At 48.3% G+C, this 19336-nt stretch overlaps 1 protein-coding gene across 5 annotated transcripts in view; it reads right to left on the bottom strand.

Annotated features, from left to right (window-relative positions):
• Nucleotides 1–4078: 4078 nt before the first annotated feature.
• Nucleotides 4079–19336, bottom strand: part of TEP1 (telomerase associated protein 1) — a 39787-nt gene continuing 24529 nt past the window's right edge. For 4 of the 5 annotated variants that reach the window (XM_042989309.1, XM_007091374.2, XM_042989310.1 and 1 more), the window contains 32 exons: nt 19110–19304; nt 18815–18990; nt 18572–18728; nt 18280–18459; nt 17739–17831; nt 17312–17444; nt 17005–17155; nt 16624–16757; nt 16326–16414; nt 15952–16066; nt 15073–15316; nt 14757–14880; nt 13822–13946; nt 13598–13697; nt 13230–13385; nt 12871–13083; nt 12464–12617; nt 12145–12357; nt 11359–11519; nt 11004–11117; nt 9682–9789; nt 9184–9316; nt 9027–9103; nt 8522–8654; nt 8247–8383; nt 7972–8096; nt 6536–6679; nt 6288–6384; nt 5269–5374; nt 4958–5163; nt 4750–4854; nt 4079–4295 (listed from right to left, as the gene is read on the bottom strand). In XM_042989309.1, the coding sequence (XP_042845243.1) occupies nt 4173–4295; nt 4750–4854; nt 4958–5163; nt 5269–5374; nt 6288–6384; nt 6536–6679; nt 7972–8096; nt 8247–8383; nt 8522–8654; nt 9027–9103; nt 9184–9316; nt 9682–9789; nt 11004–11117; nt 11359–11519; nt 12145–12357; nt 12464–12617; nt 12871–13083; nt 13230–13385; nt 13598–13697; nt 13822–13946; nt 14757–14880; nt 15073–15316; nt 15952–16066; nt 16326–16414; nt 16624–16757; nt 17005–17155; nt 17312–17444; nt 17739–17831; nt 18280–18459; nt 18572–18728; nt 18815–18990; nt 19110–19304 (4521 nt within the window). In that variant the 3' untranslated portion in view covers nt 4079–4172. Of the gene's footprint in view, nt 4296–4749; nt 4855–4957; nt 5164–5268; nt 5375–6287; nt 6385–6535; nt 6680–7971; nt 8097–8246; nt 8384–8521; nt 8655–9026; nt 9104–9183; nt 9317–9681; nt 9790–11003; nt 11118–11358; nt 11520–12144; nt 12358–12463; nt 12618–12870; nt 13084–13229; nt 13386–13597; nt 13698–13821; nt 13947–14756; nt 14881–15072; nt 15317–15951; nt 16067–16325; nt 16415–16623; nt 16758–17004; nt 17156–17311; nt 17445–17738; nt 17832–18279; nt 18460–18571; nt 18729–18814; nt 18991–19109; nt 19305–19336 lie in introns of those variants that run through there. The other variant, XM_042989313.1, reaches the window with a different exon arrangement.

The raw sequence follows: 19336 nt of genomic DNA on the forward strand, positions 1-19336 counted from the left end.
GCAATAAAATGCTACCGAGCCTAAACCAGTAACAAAAAGGATGATACACCATGATGAAGTGAGATTTATCAAAGGAATGCAAAGTTGGTTCAACATATGCAAATCTATCAGGGTAGGACAAAAGTCACATGACGATCTCATGAGATACAGAAAAGGCATTTGGCAAAATCCAACACCCTTTCATGATAAACATTCAGCAAAGACTGGAAAGGAATTTTTAAAAAAAATTTTTTTTAATGTTTATTTTTGAGAGAGAGGTTGAGACAGACCATGAGTGGGGGAGGGGCAGAGAGAGAGGGAGACACAGAATCTGAAGCAGGCTCCAGGCTGATCTGACAGCACAGAGCCCAACGTGTGGCTCGAATTCATGAACTGCAAGATCATGACCTGAGCCAGTTGGACACTTAACCAACTAAGCCACCCAGGCGCCCCCTCAAAAAAAAATTTTTTTAAGTGATCAAAATTAACATCACCAGTAAGAAGTCATGTTGATAACATGTGCTTCAGATATGATATAACAAGAAGGACATATCATATCTTTTATTCTTCCCTTAAATCCACAATCTTAGTTCACTCATGAAAAAACATGAGACAAAACCAAACTGAAAGACATTCTACAAAACACTGAACCAGTATTCTTCAAAAGTGTCAAGGTTATAGAAAGACTGAAAAACTCACAATTGGCGGAGACTAAGGAGACAGGATGAGTAAATGCAATGTATTCTGGACTATAGAAAATGGGAAATCTAAATGTGGCTATGGAAGTTGTTAGTGTTAGAGGAAGCTTGGTGAAAAGTATATAGGAATACTCTTCTGGAAATCTTAAATGATTTTAAAAAAAAAGGATTAAGAGCCATTTTACTGGAAAAACACCAATGCCAATAGGTTCTTTAGGGGTATAACTGTGTATCTGGTTCCTGGTTCTCCCCAGTACGAGATAGGATGATACCTCTCTCCCTTTTGACAGTGGGTAGGGCTATGTGACTTGCTTTGCTCACATTTACAAAATATGAGTGGAAGTGATGTGTTTTATTTCTAGACTGAAGACTTAGAGCCCACAGATTTTGTTTGTTTGGTTGGTTTTTGCCACATTTCATTTTTCCTGCCTTTGCAGTCACTGAAAATGTTAAGCGTGAGCAAAGTAGAGCAGAATCGCTCATGAATCCTTGCTGTGGCATGAGAAGAAATAAATCTTTGTTATTTTAAGCTGTTGAGATTCTGGAGTTGTTACCATAGCATAACCTCACTATCCTAACTGACAGAAAACACATCCATTTTCCTGGACGGAAAGATAAGGTATTTGAAAGAATATCAGCTCCACATATATAAGTTTTTTGAAAACTGAAGAATTTAGCCCAGATTTCATCTGACCAATTAAATAAATACCAGTAATGAAGACATTTTTGAGGAAGAGTAACAAGGTAATACTTGCACTATTGGGTCAGTAAAGAACAGTCAAGCTAGACTTACTGAACACTTAGCACATCAAATGTTTTCACCCACCACGACTCATCTAATTCTTACAATATCCCCAAGAAGTAGGTCCCATTATTGTTCCTGTTTAATAGACAGGGAAAGGGAGGCATGGAGATTTGAACTCAGGCAGGCTTTTTCCAAGTTCATGCTTTTAGCCACTTGGGTACTGGGTTTCTCTTAAATAGTGTTTCTCAAACTTTCTGTGATGAAGGACCAATTGTTTGTTTCTTTGTTTTAATTTCTGGTCTGTCATGGAACAATACTTTCATAAAATTTAATAAAAATGAGGAACTAGGAAAATGAAGTGAAAAGCATACAAACTACAAGCTTCAGTTTTTATTATTAAATTTGTCAGATATATAAGATTACTGTTCAAATTTCTATAACAATTTCTAAATGCTTACTCTCAATTTCTGTACTTACTGTGAACCACTAATAATTTGTAGACTGGCAGGGCACCTGGGTGGCTTAGTCAGTTAAGTGCCAGACTTCAGCTCAGGTCATGATCTGACGGTTTGTGAGTTTGAGCCCTGCGTTGGGCTGAGCCTGGAGCCTGCTTCGGATTCTGTCTCTGCCCCTCCCCCACTCATTCTCTGTCTGTCTCTCTCAAATATAAAAAATAAAACAAAAAATAATAATAATAATGATTTGTGGACCGGCACTAGTTTACAAACTAAACTTTAAGTAGCTCTGCTCTCGATTTGAAAACAGATTGTGAATAGATAGGTAGAAACATGTATAAAAATTTGGTATATGAAAAATATATTTTTGTGGATGGGTAGGAGAAGACTGCTCTGATGTCCTATGATCCCACAATCCAATAGCTATAATTGTGGAACTCATCCAGATACTAGGAGACACTGAATTTCTTCTTAATGATAAGAACTCAGAAGATGTTTAAACTAAAACCTCAACTCCCTTGGGCACATACTTACTTTTACCTAGAGTCTCTTCTTATTGTCACTCATAGCAAGTATACTCTGACCTTGCCAGATACAAGGTCTACAAGATAAAAAAGATAGAAAAACCCCTTCAAGGAGGCCTGGCCAACAAGGCTGAGTCTATTGAGCAAAGGTCAAGTTAGCCTTTTAATTTTCTTTATCTCCATTCCTCTAGCCTTCGGTGGGGTGCTTTTGTAGAATTTTTAAGCATGGAAGACAGACATCTAGGGCTTCCTCCTGTCCTTGGCCCATGCTTTCAGAGGAGGAAAAGGCCAAAGATTGAAATCAGCAACTTTTAGGATGATGCCATGCCATGGATCTCTAGCGTTTCTAGGTAGTATTATAAATCATAAATTTCAAAAAACCTTCATTTGGACTTCTAGTCACAAGGTGTATGGAGGAGGTGGTCTTGAAAGTATTTTTAGAGTCCTTGCATGAGGCACATGAGAAAAGACAGAAGCATGACCTATGATTAAGACATCAGCTGATGGCATTTCTTATGTCTTTATCCTCTGGCTGAGGGAGACCATGAGGCATTGGTAGAGGTAAGGAAAAAGTCCCTCAGGTGATTTCTCCATGTAAAACCTAGAATCAAGATGCAATGAGAACAAAACTCAGTACCCCTCAACTCCCCAAATCCACAAAACTCATTTCTAGGTCAGAGTGCAGTGGTATTTCTTTAAGAGAACCTTACCAACCAGGACAAAATCTTGGCTTCTCATATACAAGTCCTTGAATTCTTGGGACATAGATCTTTAACCTTTCCCTAACCCTTAGAAAGGGCCTCAGGGAACTTCCTCTCCCATAAGATAGAATTACAGGAAAATAAGGTTCTAGAGCTTAGAAGGATCACAGTCCCTGGTGAGTCCATTGATATAATTATTCTACCTTTTCATTTGTTTTAATCTGTGTGAACTTCAATTTGAGAGATACACTTTTGTGATTTCTTCCAAGAATGCAAATTACTATATTGACAAATGTATATAAGTCAAATGGCTGCTGCTGCTCTGTCAGAGGGTGTGAAAACCAGAAGTCTCGTTGTAGTTTCAGTGGCCTGGCTTTTCATCTCTTAGCTGGGTAGGTAGTTCTGCATAGAAGACACCGTTTCTATGAGTGGAGCCTAATGTTCTCTCTAAATGCCCTAACTGGGCACTTTCAACTCACTCTTCCTTCTTTTATGCTTTCTTCTTTTAGTTTTTTTTAATGTTTTATTTATTTATTTATTTATTTATTTAGGGAGAGAGAGAGAGAATCCCAAGTACACCCCGCATTATCAGTGTAGAGCCTGACACAGGGCTCGATCTCATGAACCGTGAGATCATGACCTCAGCTGAAATCAAGAGTCAGATGCTTACCCAACTGAGCCACTCAGGCACCCCTCTTATTCTTTGTTGACTGAGAGGTCTTCAGCTCTCTATTCACACTAAGTGCTGGCCAACATCACTCATCCCTCCTACTGGCAGGAATGGTATCTTAGGATCCTGGGGTTAGCAAATGATAGAAGATTTCTAAAGCCTGGTTTCAAAGAATGTCTACTATAGATTTGGTTCTTTTTCTTGCAGTTCTAATAAGAATTAATGTTAAATCAGAAAAAAAAAAACATTAGAACTCCCATATTCTTGGTCCACATCCACTTCAGAGCATAGGCAAGACTGCACTTGAGGTTTTCTGACACTTTATTTTTAAAATTTAATCAAGAAAGTAGCCACTGGTATCTTCAGGCTTTGCATCTCTAGCACAGTGGTGTCTCTGCCTTCATTCCCAGGACAGAAAGTACACATTGCCCTGTGTGTCTCCCACTGCGAGCTCCAGGGTGGAGTTAGGGCCCAGCCAAGGTTCCAGGCAGCTCACAGCCCCTTCGCATTGGAACAGGCCCAGCTACAACGGGGAACAGAAAAGGGGGAGATAAGGGCTACAAGCCTAGGGCCTCTTTACTAACTTGTTTATCTCTCACATTCATGCCTTAAAAAAAAATTTTTTTTAATGTTTATTTTTGAGAGAGAGAGAGAGACAGAGTACAAGCAGGGTAGGGGCAGAGAGAGAGGAAGACACAGAATCCAAAGCAGGCTCCAGGCTCTGAGCTGTCAACACAGAGCCTGACGTGGGGCTCAAACTCACAAACAGTGAGATCATGACCTGAGCTGAAGTCAGATGCCTAGATGACTGAGCCACTCTGGTGCCCCTCACATTAATGCCTTTAATCTGGAAACAGGTCAGTTGCACGTCATAGCAAAGACAGAAGAAACCAGATTTTTGATCTTTTGTACACTCTTTGCCTAAGTTTCCTCTCTTGTGACATCCTTTAGCCCTTCTTACACATATATGCACTTACCAGTTGCATACTGGGTCTCTCCCACAGCTTAACATCTCTGTCCTTTGAGGCTGTCACCAGCAGCCCTGGCAGCACATGGAGAGCCGTGACAGAGCCCGAGTGAATCTTGGAGGGAAAGGAGAAGCGGTATGGTGAGCTGTTAGGAAGCATCAGTCTGTCAGACCTAGAGCCTCCTTCCCTCTATTTGTGATCCTTCCCTCAAACTCACCTTTCTACGCTGCTGTGTCTTTAGCTGTGGGGGCGGTGACCAGCTATCTATGCTGTCATTCATAGATGGCTCTGTCCCTGGAGTTGGAGTTTCAGGCATTTCTGCTTCTTTCTGCCAGATGTCACCTGTGTCCCATTCTCCTTCCTGGGTGCATTTGGCGAGTTTCAATAGCATCCCATCAGAACTGGCACACAAATATGACGACTCTGCCATTTCAAGGGCAGAGGTTAGAGCTAGGTTTCCAGCCTTGAAGGACCTACCATCCCCCACAAGGCATCTCCAGACTCCTTCAGTCCACTCATCACACTCACCAGATTCAGGTTTGGCCTGAGTTACTAACACTAGGGTCCCATTTGGATTCTCCAAGGTCAGATCAAAGTTCAGGCTCTGTTCAAACTCTCCTGATTCCTTTTGCCTCTGTGAAAGGATGGCTCATTTTGTTTAGCCTACTTGCACTTGACCCTATCCAGCCAAAGCAACTCTTTTCAGCTCTGGGCTGTTGAGAACTTTTCTTAACTGTAATTTAGATGCAGTAAAGCATATGAATCTTACATGTATGTCTGAATGAACTTTTACACATGTACACATCCATGTAATCACTGCTCAGATCAAACTGCGGAACATTTCCATCACCCTGGAAACTTGCCTTCACGTCCCTTCCCTGTCAATGCCAGAGCACCCCCACCCCCTGTGCTAACAACATTCTGAGTTATCACTGTAAATTACTTCTGCTTGTTCTTTAACTTCATTTGAATGAAATCATGGAGCATGTACCCTTCTGTGTCTGCCCTCTTTCACCCCATGTACTGTCTATAAGATATGTCTGTTTTGCTCCAGATATTAGTACTTGCAGTGGCAAGGCAAGAGAGACATTAAAAAATGCAATTAAGAAAACTCCTATGTTGATGGTTTCCCATGATCTTTTTAAAACTAGAATCCTTTTTTGTATCAAAAAAACCTCATAGGAAAGCCGAAACCCACTATAGAATGCTCCAGTTGAAGGAAGAGAAGGGAATTTAGAACCAATGCCTTTCCCTTCCTCTTATCCTCAATCATGGTCCCAAGGTTTTAAAAATATTGGTCCTGGGGGGCACCTGTTGAGCATCTGACTTTGGCTCAGGTCAGAATCTCACAGTTCGTGAGTTCAAGCCCCACATTGGACCCTATCAGCCTGTCAGGGCAGAGCCTGCTTCAGATCCTCTATCCCTCCTCTCTCTGCCCCTCCCTCACTTGCGCCCTCCCCAAAATAAACAAATATTAAAATATATATGTATATATATATTGGCCCTGGACAAATGCTCATTTTAATACATACTCAAATAGGACTTACAATGAAATAAAGAACTCCAGAGTTCCCTAGCTGTAGGACAAACACACCATAGTCTTGATGGGTAGACAACATAATAGGATATTCTGTAAAGCCGCTCCTGGTTTATAAGAAAGAAAGAAGGCAAACCCATGAACATCTCTCTATGAGATCCCAGTATTTTGTTCTAAGTTAGACCAAACTTCAGGGTAACCACTAACCCACTTTTCCTCTTTCTGTAGCCTGAGAGGAAACAGCATTTTGGATCCTACCAGATTATAGAGGGAGCATCCCCTGGCTTCATGTGCAGCAACTCCAAATCTGCTTTGGCCAAGATGAGGGTGTGACCGTCTGGGGCCAGGGCCACACCTGTCAGGAACCCTAAGTCCTCCAGCAGAACTCGGTTCAGGTGAAGACTGGAGCACAAAAAAGTTACATGAGACAGAAAGTTCCTATTTTAGTCCCCCTCTCTCAGGCTCCTCTGCTCCCCATGAATTCCTTAGGAGTGAAGTACAAACACAATGCATTACCTTCACTATGAATTCTCTTCCTCTTTCTGTTTTCCTTCTGTCAGTATTCATTATCACCATCTCCTTACCTGCCCAAACTAAGAATCTCTTACATGCCTGTCTTTTCCTTCCATCCTGGTTGATAAGCACTGCGGATTCTACTTGTTACAGATGCCTAAACCTCTCTCCCCACTTTGCATCCTACTGCCCAGCTCAGGGCCCACATTATTTCTTCCCTGGACTAGAACAACTAATGTAAAGGTGATCTCCCTGCCCTTCACATCTTTCTACTACTATCCATCCTCCATACTGCCACTAGAATCCTCTTCCTCAATTTCAGATTATTCTGTTCAAAATTCTTAGCACTGTGCTCTCCACAACCTGGCCCCAGTTTATCTTTTCAATCCAAATTCCCCGACACCCCCACCCCCACTCTCACCAAGAACCCAACATTTGGCTGTGCCCAGAATATACCATGCACTCTCATGCCTCCTTGCTTTCTGTTAATGCTACTTGCTCTTCCTGAAACATCATTCCCTTCCCTTATGGGTCTAGAAAACTCCTGCTCATCCTTTAAGCCCAACATCAAACAGCAACTCTTTTGTACACCATAAATTTCTCAAATTCTGCACCCCCAGGAATTATGTATCTCTCTCTTCATTATAGCACTAACCACTCTGCATGTTGCTGGTGGTTTACTTAAGTGCACATTCTTCCACTGTGCTTCCTTAATTAAAAGGTAATTTCAGGGGTGCCTGGGTGACTCAGTCAGTTAAGTGTCTAACTCTTGATTTCGGCTCAGGTCATGATCTCACGGTTCATGACTTCAAGCCCTGCATTTGGCTCTGCCTGACAGCGTGGAGCCTGCTTGGGATATCGTCTCCCTCTCACTTTGCCCCTCCCCTGCTCTCTCTCTCTCTCTCTCTCAAAATAAATAAAAATAAACTTAAAAAAAAAAAAAAAGGATTTTCAATCTTGTTCATACTGCCTGGTTCAGAGCTTAGCATAAAGTAGGCACTTGGTAATTATTATTTAAATTGACATGATGAGGAACCAAAAACAATTTCCCAGGGTCTTTTCCCCACTTACTAACATCCTGTTAGTTCCTAGTTCAGAAGTAGAGGTGGAGTGATTTGCTCAAAATCCTGGGTGTGAGGAGACCACCGTGGTATCACATTAACCCAGCTGCCCCCTTTCACCTGAAATTTCTCTGTGTCGAACCCTTCTGCAATTCCACTTGCCACTCGCTGACTTTTTCATTAGCACTGAGAACAATCAAGGTGTGTGCTGAGTACCAGATCAGAGCACTGATGCTGCCTGGAGCCTTGAGAACACAACAGGTCCATTTCAGTATTCCTGAGGAGCCAGGACTAACCTTCCTTCCACTCCCAGACATCCCTCTTACCCCAGCACGTGCCACTACATGCACAGCCAGAACTCACATACACAAGGAACCAAGGTTGCCCCAACATACCTGTGCTGTGGCCACAGCCTTAGCTCCATGCCACAAGGTTAGTTCCCCAGTTTGATTCCCAGACACTGCCATAGAACCATCTGGGGCCCAGGCCAAAGCAGTGATGGCTGTAGGACTCCTGGGCATATACCTGTCATCTGGAGAAGGAAGGAAGTGATGCATTAGAAGCTGAACCACTATTGAGATGAAAGAGGAGATATCAGGCCACCCTGACCTTCATGGTCCCACGAACACACCCCTCTTTCATATGTTGCCTCGCTCCATGACTCACTCACCTGCTTCCTTAGGTACCTGCCAGAGCCGAATGGAACCATCCTCTGAGGTAGTCAACAGGAGGCCTGAGGTCTCTGAAACAGCAGCTGCACTGATTGGACCACTGTGTCCCAGGAGGGTGTGTGTTTGAAACACCTAGGAGGGGGGTGCCTGGGTGGCTCAGTCAGTTAAGTCAGTCAGACTTCAGCTCAGGTCATGATCTTATAGTTCGTGGGTTCGAGCCCTGCACAGGCTCTGTGCTGACAGCTCAGAGCCTGGAGCCTGTTTTGGATTCTGTGTCTCCCTCTCTCTGCCCCTCCCCAACTCTCTCTCTCTCTCTCTCTCTCTCTCTCTCTCTCAAAAATAAATAAACATTAAAAAAAAAAAAAAGTGAAACACCTAGGAGGAAAGGATGCAGGTGGGCCCAGCGGTGGGGGGAGGGGGAGGCACAGGAATGTCAACACAACAAAAGGCTGTTCCACTATACCCCCTCCACTCCGCCCACCCCCGTCCTTTCAGGGAACTCACCAAGAGTGGATGCCACAACCGTGTGGCCCCATCCAGTCCAACAGTCACCACTAGAAGCTCTGACCCAGGCTGCCCAGCTGATAAGGCACAGAGACTAAGTCAAAAGAAGGGAAGAAGCATGGGCGAAAGGGAGGGAAGGGGGCTGACAATCCCTTACCTGGCTGGGGCTCCAAGGCAGCTGCACAGTGGCTGATCGGTCCTGAGTGAGCAGGGATGCTCGTCAGCTCCACACCCTGATGGTCCCACACTTTCAAGGTCCCATCTCGGCCCACAGACACCACATGTTCTTCCTGCCCCAGAGCACAGGATCAGTACAGAGTCCTATTGAGCAGGATATGGGGAGTGTGACTCCTACCAGGAGGTGAGGGCAGACCACTAAAGGCTTAGGCATTGTCAAAGAGTGAGGAAAACGCAGGGACAGAGTCTGGGTGGCTCAGGACTGCAATCCTGCATGAGGTCCAGATACTAAGCTGCCCTCTTCCTCCCATCACACCAACCCTCAGCCTCAATATCCTAGATCGGTTCTAATCCAGGCCCGAGTATCTCATTCTTTATACTTCTTTTACCTTTGAGATTAGATACCCAAGGCACCCAGTGTCCCAAAGCCTACTTAGCTTTCCTAGAGCCCCCACTGAGCTCTCCACTGCCTTCTCACCACGGCTACCACGGCGCTCACGGCACTCTGATGACCTAGGAACTGGCCAAGCTGCTGTTTCAGTTCTGGGTCCCACAGCCCCACAGAGCCATCACTGGAGCAGGAGACCTGCAGAGTCAGAGGTTGGAGGAATGGGATTATCAGCATGGTTCCAGCATTTTTGTGTGTTTATAATATTGGGGAGGAGCAGTAAGGCTTGTGATTAAGAACATGGGATGTCCTGGGTTCAAATCCTAGCTCTGCCATACTTTACTTTGTGACCTGGGATAAGTTCATGTCTCTAAGCCTTAGAATTCTTATCTACTCAGTAAGGATAATAACAGTGTATCTATCTCATATGGCTGCTGTGGGGCTAATGCACCTGCCTGGACTTAGGACTTAGCACACTGCCTAGCACATACTAAGCACTGAATAAATAGGGGCTATTGTCCTTGTTATTAATATAATGTCAGTCAACAAACCCAGACAAAGGTGAAAAGTCTGCAATGCCAAGAAAAGATCCAGCTGCCTAAAAGGCAAGGACAAGGCAGATATGACAAGTTTATTCAACTGATACTCCTTTCTCATCTCTTCTTGAGAATAATATAGGGACTCTGCATTGGAACACTAGGTTTTACCAACCTTGAGTGCATAATTTGAGTTGGTTTTTTTTTTGTTTTTTTGTTTTTTGCCTTAGGACTAAAGAAATCATAGCAATAGCCTTTAACTGCAGGGACAGGGCACACTAAATCCTTAGGGAGACAGTGTGTGTTCTTGTTAACAGCATGGGCTTTCTTTTCTTCTTCTTCTTCTTCTTTTTTTTTAATGTTTATTTATTTTGATAGAGACAGAGAGCATGAGCAGGGGAGGGGCAGAGAGGGAGACAGAGAGAATCCCAAGCAGGCTCTGCACTGTCAGCACGGAGCCCCACGTGGGGCTCAAACTCACGAACCATGAGATCATGACCTGAGCTGGAATCAAGTCAGATGCTTAACTGACAGAGCCACCCAGGTACCCCAAGTGCATGGGCTTTCTTATGTTTACTGGTTCAGTTCATAACTTACCTGACCTTAGAAATGTTCTTTAATCTATCTGAGCTCTATATCCTTGTCTGTGAAAGAGATAATAGTAGTATCTGTATCTGCTTTACAAGGAATTATAAAGAGTAAAAGAGGCAAGACATTCAAAGAGCTTAGTTCAATGCCTGGCACATACTAAGTGCTCAATAAATGTCAGCTATTACTATTATTATAAATGGGTGTTAGAAATAGGATGAGATGGACAGTGTTGTCCTCCCCCAGGAACCCTGCTGAGCTCTGCCCCACCCCCACCTCTTCCCTTACCAATAGATTGTCTTTGGTCCAGGCACAGCCAGTGACCCAGTCACGGTGACAAGCAGAGAAGGAGTAAATCAGAACAGGGGCTTTGGGCATCTGCACATCCCAGCAGAAGAGATTCTGGATAGGTCCCAAGAGAGGGGGCAGTCAGGACCACAGGAGGGAGGCAGGAATACCAGGGCCATTTGGGGCAAGAAATTTTAAAGGGAAAGGGGATATCAAGGAAGGGATGGTGGGCAGATGCGGCAAAGGAGATATGGCAAAACAAAATGCCTTAGGGAGCAATGGGAAATGGGCTGTTGAGGAATCCAGGGACCAGAGGGGCTGTGGGGCCCAAGGCGGGAGGACCCCTGTGGCTCACCCGGTCCCTGCCCCCAGTGGCCAGCCTGCCTCCATCAGTGTTGAAGCTACAGCAGTTTACAGGCCCCTCATGTCCCCGGAGCTCAGTGCCACAGGGAAAGTCTTCTGCCTTTTGGGGCAGTGTCAGCAACTGCTTTGGCCAGAGCCGCACTGTGAAATCTTCTGCATTGGAAATAGGGAGAAGGGAAGATTCTCTGAAAGAGGAAGTGTGACAGGACCCCAAAGACAAAGGCAATCATGCGGGGCGAGGGCGATGTCCCACGGCACAGCTCCAGGGAGAACAGCAGTGAGTCATAGACTGTGGAAAGCCTGAATAGGGGGTTAGTCATCATATGAGTTCACAGGACAGGAATATCAGGGACTCCCAGCTCTCGATCTTCAGCTGTCTAACTCCCTGCTACACCTCCAGACCCTCCTCTTCTCAAGTGCCCACTATTACTTGGACCAAGCTTCCTACCTAGAGAGGACTAAGGCCTCTCTCCTCATTTTCACCTCAACATCTCTCCTCATAAGGGAATATCATTCCTATACAAAGCAAAGTGACCCACTGGGCAGAAACTCAAAGAATTATAGGGATTACAAAGAGGTCCCAGAATCAGGGCTAGGAAATAAGAAGAAATAGTCTAGACTGCTTATGTAAGATAAATGCATTTAAAACCACTTTCAAAGTTGTAAAAAAAAAAAAAAAAAGTATGTGTGTGTATTTTCTTGTATGCATACACATATAAATTGAGGGAAACTATTAGCATCTTTAAAAGAAAGCTGCTCACTGCCCACCCAGCAGTACCTGATGCAGAAGCTAAGAGTTCGTTGGAGGTGGCCAGTCCCAACACGGGTTTCTGGTATCTGGACAAGAGCCAGAGGGACTGAAGGGAACTTTCCGTGAGATGCCAGCCTTGCAGGGACCCATCTTCTGCACCACTCACCAACACCTTAGGGCTGAGCCAGGCCAGTGCCGATACTGCCACATCTAGTGTTTGACACTGAGCCCCCTGGGAACCTAGAGAATGACCAGAAAACATAGAGTAACACATTCCAAAAGGGAATTCAGGGTAGGGATGTTCTTTCCAAAGGCCCAAACACCCCATCCTCTCTCTCTTCAGTACCTGAAGCAACTTTATAGATCCTAATGCCATCTGCTCGGTACCCAACAGCCACTCGATCGCCATCTGGGTTGAGAGCCACAGAGAGGGCAGGAGAGAGGGGAAGGGAACCAAGGCATCCCCGGGGCCGACCCAGAGATCCGGACCACACCTGAACCTGAGGGCCAAGAACAGGACTTAAAGATACACCACTTCCACCCCCAGAGTGACAGCCACCCCCATGAAAGTCCTCCTTCCAAAGAGTCTTCTCTGGAGAGCTGCTCGCACACACAACTGCACCCCTCTCCCTGTAGCTTGCACCAGCTAAGCTCCTCCCCTGTCTCCCCGACAAAGGCTCCACCCTTACGCAAATATTCCCTGCCTTTCGTACCCCCTCCTCAGAACCCACCACCAGCCCTCTGCAACCTGACCTTGCCATCCTCTCCGGCTGTCAGTAACTGGCACCCAGCGCGCAGGAAAAGGGCAGCAGCCACTGTGCCATGGTGGGCAGGGAAGGCAGCCAGCCGTGCCCCCTCATGCCAGGACCACAGCTCCACCGTCCCGTCCAGCCGACCCACAGCCACAACCCTCCCAGGCACATTGAAAGTCAAGGTACGGACGGAGGCTCCTGGGGTTCCCAGTTCCTACACGAGGAGGTAGAAATGGAAATGTCGGGAACTGCTCTCAACACAAGCCCAAAGTGAAACAGAACGTGGGTGTCCGTCACTCCACATCTTCTGCTCCCACCCTCTTGAGCTTCCTCCCCCAGGGCTACACAGGACCATCTCACCTTGATAGCTTTGAGCCCGTCCACATGGAAGAAGCTGAAACTGCCAGCCCAGCTGCCTATAGCTATCACCTGCCCTTCTGGGTGGAAAGTAATGCAGTTCAGGGGCCTGGGACATGTATGTTCGAAGGCCAGCTGCCAGCGGACTGTGTCCCACAGCTGAAGGAGAGAGAAGGAGAGGAGTCTAGATGCTGAGTACAGATGCCTGAGCATCACAGTCCCAGAAGCCACCTTATCCAGTCCCCTGCCCTCAGCAGGGAAGGCTTCCCCCAGCTAAGCAGTCAGCAGCTCTGCCTCACAAAGAAAACAACTTCACGGGGCTGACTTGGCAGTTAAGGCCACTTTGACTACCACAGCCCCTTGGTCATTACCTTCAGACATCCTCCCAGGCACACAGTGGCCAGCAGTCGGCGGTCTGGGCTGAGGCAGCAGCCGGTGATTTGGTACTGGTGAGCCTTGGTCTGGAGCACCCTATCCCAGGGAGACAAAGTCAGGCTCCTGGGGCCCCTGGCCTCCCTCCTCTTTCTTCTCCCCTGGGGGCTCCCGACAAGCAGGGAAGGCCCTCACTCCCAGACATGAGGGAGGGACCCCTTACCGACAACCTTGCTTCAGGTCCCAGAGCTCCAAAAGCCCATCAAAGGCAGTGAGAAAGAGGGCACTGTCCGAGAGGAATGAGCAAGAGGATACCCCATCACAGCCGCTCACCAAAGACTTCTCCTCCTGTGAGAACGAGCAGGAAAGTATGCTCAGGACATTGCCTTGACCCCCCAATGTCCAGCACTCCAAGCCCCAATCAAAAAGGAGGCCAAGGCAAGAAGGGCTGGAGAAAGTGTGGCCCTTTGTCCCCACACCAGGAATGCTTGTTAAAAGTAAAAAGCATTGGACCCAACTCCAGATGTCGGCCAAGCTCAGGTTCAAGTGGGGCCACAAAGTCTCTCCTACTCCAAACCCCATAAGTATCCCCAAGTCACAGAAGATTTTAATGGGTCTGAGGAGGGAATGGTGTTACATGCATGCATGCTATGGGGGTGGGGGGGTGATATGGGTGGGAAGCAGAGAGAGGTTGTGGCTGTGGGACCCACCTCTGCAGCCTAATCTGCTGTTACTATCCCTTAAGCACCCTCTACTCATTCCAGCAATTTCCAGGAAACATTCTCCCCTATGCCTTTCACTCAACTGGAATGCCTGCCCTTGTCTGTCCCTGTTCTCCGGTAAGTACCGGCTATGTTTTGGTTCCTTTTCCCCTTGTATGTCATATCTTTCAACAAAACTGACCACTTGGTGGGCAAAGACAATGTCCTACCCCTGTTTTCCTTGTGATGCTTAGTACAGTACAGCCTCAGTACAACTTTGAATGGAAGGTGTGACGCAAATATTTGGAAAGCATGATTGATTTTGTGACCAAGCTTTCGATCTGATGTGAGGAAATAAAAGTTGCTGAATCAAACAGGGTGAAAACAGGTGGGGTTGGCTTGCCTAGTCTGTGAGGCTTTTTCTGGAGGCAAACTCTGCCCGCCTTGAGCATCATACCTGCCAGGTTTTCAGGTCCAACAGGTAAACCATCCCACTGGCTGTGCCCACAGCAGCTCTTTGCCCCCTGGGGCACAAGGTCACTGCAGTGGGGGATGAGGAAACTGTCAGAGACAGGCTGGAGCTAGAGAGAGTAGCAAGAAAGGGAGGAAATGAGGAATCAGGGAAGGAAGCAAATGGAAACTCGTGTTTGCATGTCTGTCCCTGAATCCCCCTCTCCACAGTGACTTTGGTCTGTCCTTTTTTCTCCAGTTTCAAAAAGGACTGTAGCTTGCTCTCTGGTGGGCTTACCAGCATCTGGGGCCAAGGGCCTTACCTCTGCCGGCCCCCCACGGTGTGGGGCTTATTCAACCATCGTAGCATGTGCTGGAGGCGCCAACGCCGCTGGGAAAGCTGGGGTGCCTGGTGGCAAAGAGGCGAGTCCAGAGGCTGGTTGGCTGCCTGCTGGGGCAGGAGCAGGGGGTACTGGTTGAGGATTGGAGCCTGCTGCCTCAGGAATGTGTGAAACACAGCAGTGTCAGTCTCAGGAAGACTTGGTTCCTCTTCGGGGACTGAGGAAGCTGTGGAAAAGAAGCACTGTGTCACTGGGGGGCTAGCCTAGACCCCCATTAACCCCATTAGCCAAGTATGTCAGGCAGTGTCTAAAATGTCGTCTCACAAAACATAAGAGACTCTTAAATACAGAGAACAAACAGAGGGTTGCTGGAGGGGTTGTGGGAGTGGGGATGGGCTAAATGGGTAAGGGGCAGTGAGGAATCTACTCCTAAAATCATTGTGGCACCATGTGCTAACTAACTTGGATGTAAATTATAAAAAATAAATAAATTTTAGAAAGTAAAAAAGAGAAAAATAAAATAAGATGTCGTCTCAAAGTCTTCTGACCCCACATCAGGAACACCCATTAGACGTACAAAGCCGTAGGCCCCACTCCAGACCTAGGGAAATGGAATCTGGGGACCCAGAGATCTGCAGTTTGAACAACAATCCTAGGTAATTTTATACCTATTAAATAATGTTTGGAAACCTCTGGTCTAAGAGATCTGGGCAGAAGGTCCCCTGAAAATTACTTGCTTACCCCTTTGGCATTTTTAACCTAGAAGAGAAATTTAACTGTTCTTTGCATTATACCTCCCCCGGAGCAGACCCCCCATGAACACACCCAGGAGGCCCAGATCTCAGAGAAGCCACCTCTCACCATAGAGGGCATGGGCCTCCAAGAGCCGAGAGACCAGACCCAGTTCCAGATGTGCAGCCACCACGTGGAGATTGGTGAGGAATTTTGCAAGAAGGTCACGGTTCCCGCTCTGGAGCTGGGAAGGTCATTGGATTCATTAGGATATGAAGAGGCAGGTGAGGAGGAATAATCTAGTTTTAGACCTTGTCTGTACAGCCAGGACCTCAACCTAGGAGCTGGGACAAAGGACCTCAAGGAAGAGGGCAGGAAAACTGAAAGGAGAAAGGTAGAGGGGCATCATGGTAGTGGTGATGGTGCAGTCAAGAGGGAGTGGGGTCTCAGAACAGTCAAAGCAGCTGCTTGGGAGAAGGTGTCTATGGGATCTCGAGACTAACCAGGTGGTGAGGCAAGTCTCCCAGAGCCTCAGGAAGGCAACTTCGGAAGATGCCCGAGGCATCGGGGTCACATGTCTTCCAGAGCTGAGCTGCAGGTGTGGATCACAGAACAGACGTTGAGATGGGCTCAGCCCTAAAGCATCTCCAAAGATCGTATTCCATAGGCTACCGCAAAAGCCATTCGCTCACTGGGGTGGCAGGTGAGGGGCCAGCTGATGGGGAGCACCAGTAGGTGGTCCTGGCCTCCGGGTATAGGCCCCACACTCAGTGCCCCGGGGTCACTTTGGGCTCCAATCACCTGCAATGAGGGTGTGTGCTGTCTTCTCCAGCCCTGGTCTCTTCCCGTATCGACATCTGGCTGCTGTCCTCAGGGGCCCAGCAGGGAGGCAGAGCCGGGCACCGGTGCGCTCCAGGGGGCCCTCCCCTAGCAAACTGTCCTCATGTGAGGGAAACAGAGCAGGAGAGGAGGGAAGGGGGCCTGTCAGTGAGTACCTGGCACAGCTGTGGACTCCCGTTCCCATCCCATATAGTGGTAACTTAAGTGGCAACCCATTCAGGGCCTGTGTGTCAGGGCCTATACTGAGGGGAGGGTGGAATGAAGAAAGGACCACATGGGGTTCTGGCTCAAAGATGTGAAGGCACAGGAGGTTGGTGGGAGCTCAGCTGGGGGCAGCTGTACCTGCGCAGACTCTGGACGAGGTAGGCGAATGGGCCCATGGGGAAGGGGTCCCCGCTGTTACCAGCAGCCACTGCTTCGTCCCAGCTCTTGGTTCCCCTGGGAAGTATCCGCCATGCACTCAGCACTCCGTACAGCTGGTCCACAGTGAGACCTGCAAACCCCAGCTCTCTGAGGCCCTCACCAAACCACACAGCATACCCATCCCATGACACCTGGCTCCTCCTCACACTGCTCACGGAGACCCCAACTGAACCAAGGTCATCCAACCCCTGAACTCTCGTTCTCCCAGCCCATCCCAACCACTGACCACTGCGTGTGGCCTCAAGGGTGGCCAAAGCTTGGGGAAGGACATCAGGGCCATGCTCTTCCTCCAGGGTGCCCAGGATGTGCTGCAGCAGCAGGGGGACAGTGGCCGGCAGGGTCCGGAGTCTGTCAGACACCTGGGAGAGGACGGAGACCGGGCTTTAGCCAGTGAGGGGAGGAGAAGAGGTGGCTTTCGTTGTGGGGAGGGGAGTGGGCAGCTGGAGAAGTCATGGGAAAGGATGAGAAAAGGAAGAGAAACAGTGGGAAAGAAGTGAGGGTAGTGGTGAGTCGAGATGGGGAATGGTGATTACAAGATGACACAGGACAGGGTACGAAAAGTAGAGGGATGGGGGTGAAAGGAGCTGAATGAAGAATGGGAAGTGGATTAGGACTTAGAAAATAAGTGGTGAGGGTTTACATTCTCAACCAACCTGCTCATAAAACGTGTAGAGCCTCAGGTGATCCGTGACCAAGCGCAGGTAGAGTGGCAGGGATGATCCCCGCTTCACCAGCAGCAGCCGCATCTGACAAGACGAAGGGGACTCAGTGTGGGGAGCAGAGAGCCTGCCACAGCCAGTCCTCAACCCCCCTGAGCTCCACCCCAAGCACCCAGCCCACTGCAGGGCAGTTCCTCCTCTGAGAATCCCCAGCAGTGACCTGATGGCATCACCTCACAGCCATCCCTTTGCTATACTGCTCTGCCAGCCAGCCCTACTTTCTGGAAAGCCCCTGTGGTTCAGCCCACCCCACCCAAGAATCACAGCCTTACTCCTCCCCTCACTGGGATGGACCCCGGGAGGCTATCTCTAGGGGAAAAAGGCTGGCTGGTGTTATAAGGAATCCTGGTTATCTTATTAACAGCATCCCCTGGCACAGAGTTCCTGCAGAAACAAAGCAGTAGGGCTGCACGGGGCAGCTAGCAGCCTCAGCACCCTGGGGCCTCACACACTCCAGCCCTGGCCAACATCCAACCTGGTTGTTAAAAGGTGACTCCTCCAGCCGCTTCCCATACAGGGCCAGCTCCTCTCTCACCAGCCGGGCCCGGGCAGATAGTTTCAGAGGCCCCAGGGCCACCACATGGGCACCTTGGCTCTGCTCCAGGGTCTCCCCCAGGCCTGCGTCAGTAGACACGCTCAGTACCAAGTGCACCCGCTGTGATATTTGGGCATAAAGAGAAGAAGGTAGAAGGAAAAAGAAGAGGAGAAGGCTGGAGAGCCCCCGTCCCCACTACTGCATCCCACCCCCACCTCCTTCTCACACTCACCGGGGGAAGTGTCTTTGGGATCCAGTCTGAGACCAGCTGCCCATGCTGACCCACCAACCTGTCAGCCCCGTCGATGATCAACACCAGGGTTTGGCCACTTTTCAGGGACTGAGCACACTTGGGCAGCAGTTCCTGCTGGAGCTCCCATACCAGGCCCCTGTAAGGACCAGGATCAGTGAGAGAGGGAGATACAGGGTGGCATCATGTGGAATCAACAAGGCTGGACTAATGGGGGATACACACCGGTAGGTGGTGGCGAGGGCACCTGGCTTTTGCAGTTGGCTATGCAGATAGGCACAGAGGCGTCTGAGCAGGGTGAGGGCAAGACCCTGGTCAGGGCGGGCCCCTGAAAAGTGGAAGAAGACTAACGGGGCCACCTTGGCCACATCAGGAGCCTGCAGTGCTGACACAAGGGATGCCTGCATGGACAGCAAAGAGAAAACATGGTCACATTGTTACATGCACAACTCCCTGTGCCCTGCTTCCTTAGCCTACATGGCCCTCACTTCCTCCTGCCCGGGGCTCTGAGACTATGTACCAGGAAGGCCGTCTTGCCCTGTCCTGACTGCCCGGTCACCAGGCTCAGCCTCCCTCGGTGCAGCGTTAGCTGCTTCACTGTGTCCTGAAGAAGGTGCAGTCGGGCAGGACTTGATGGATTCTGCAGCTGCTGGAAGGTGGCCTGGACCAAGTCATCATCTGGGATGGACACTGGCTGTTCCAGCTGGGCCCCAGGCTGAGGACACATGGGACAGTGACTGATAATGT

The sequence above is a fragment of the Panthera tigris genome, chromosome B3 (genome assembly GCF_018350195.1).
Source record: "Panthera tigris isolate Pti1 chromosome B3, P.tigris_Pti1_mat1.1, whole genome shotgun sequence".
Classification (NCBI taxonomy): Eukaryota; Metazoa; Chordata; class Mammalia; order Carnivora; family Felidae; genus Panthera; species Panthera tigris.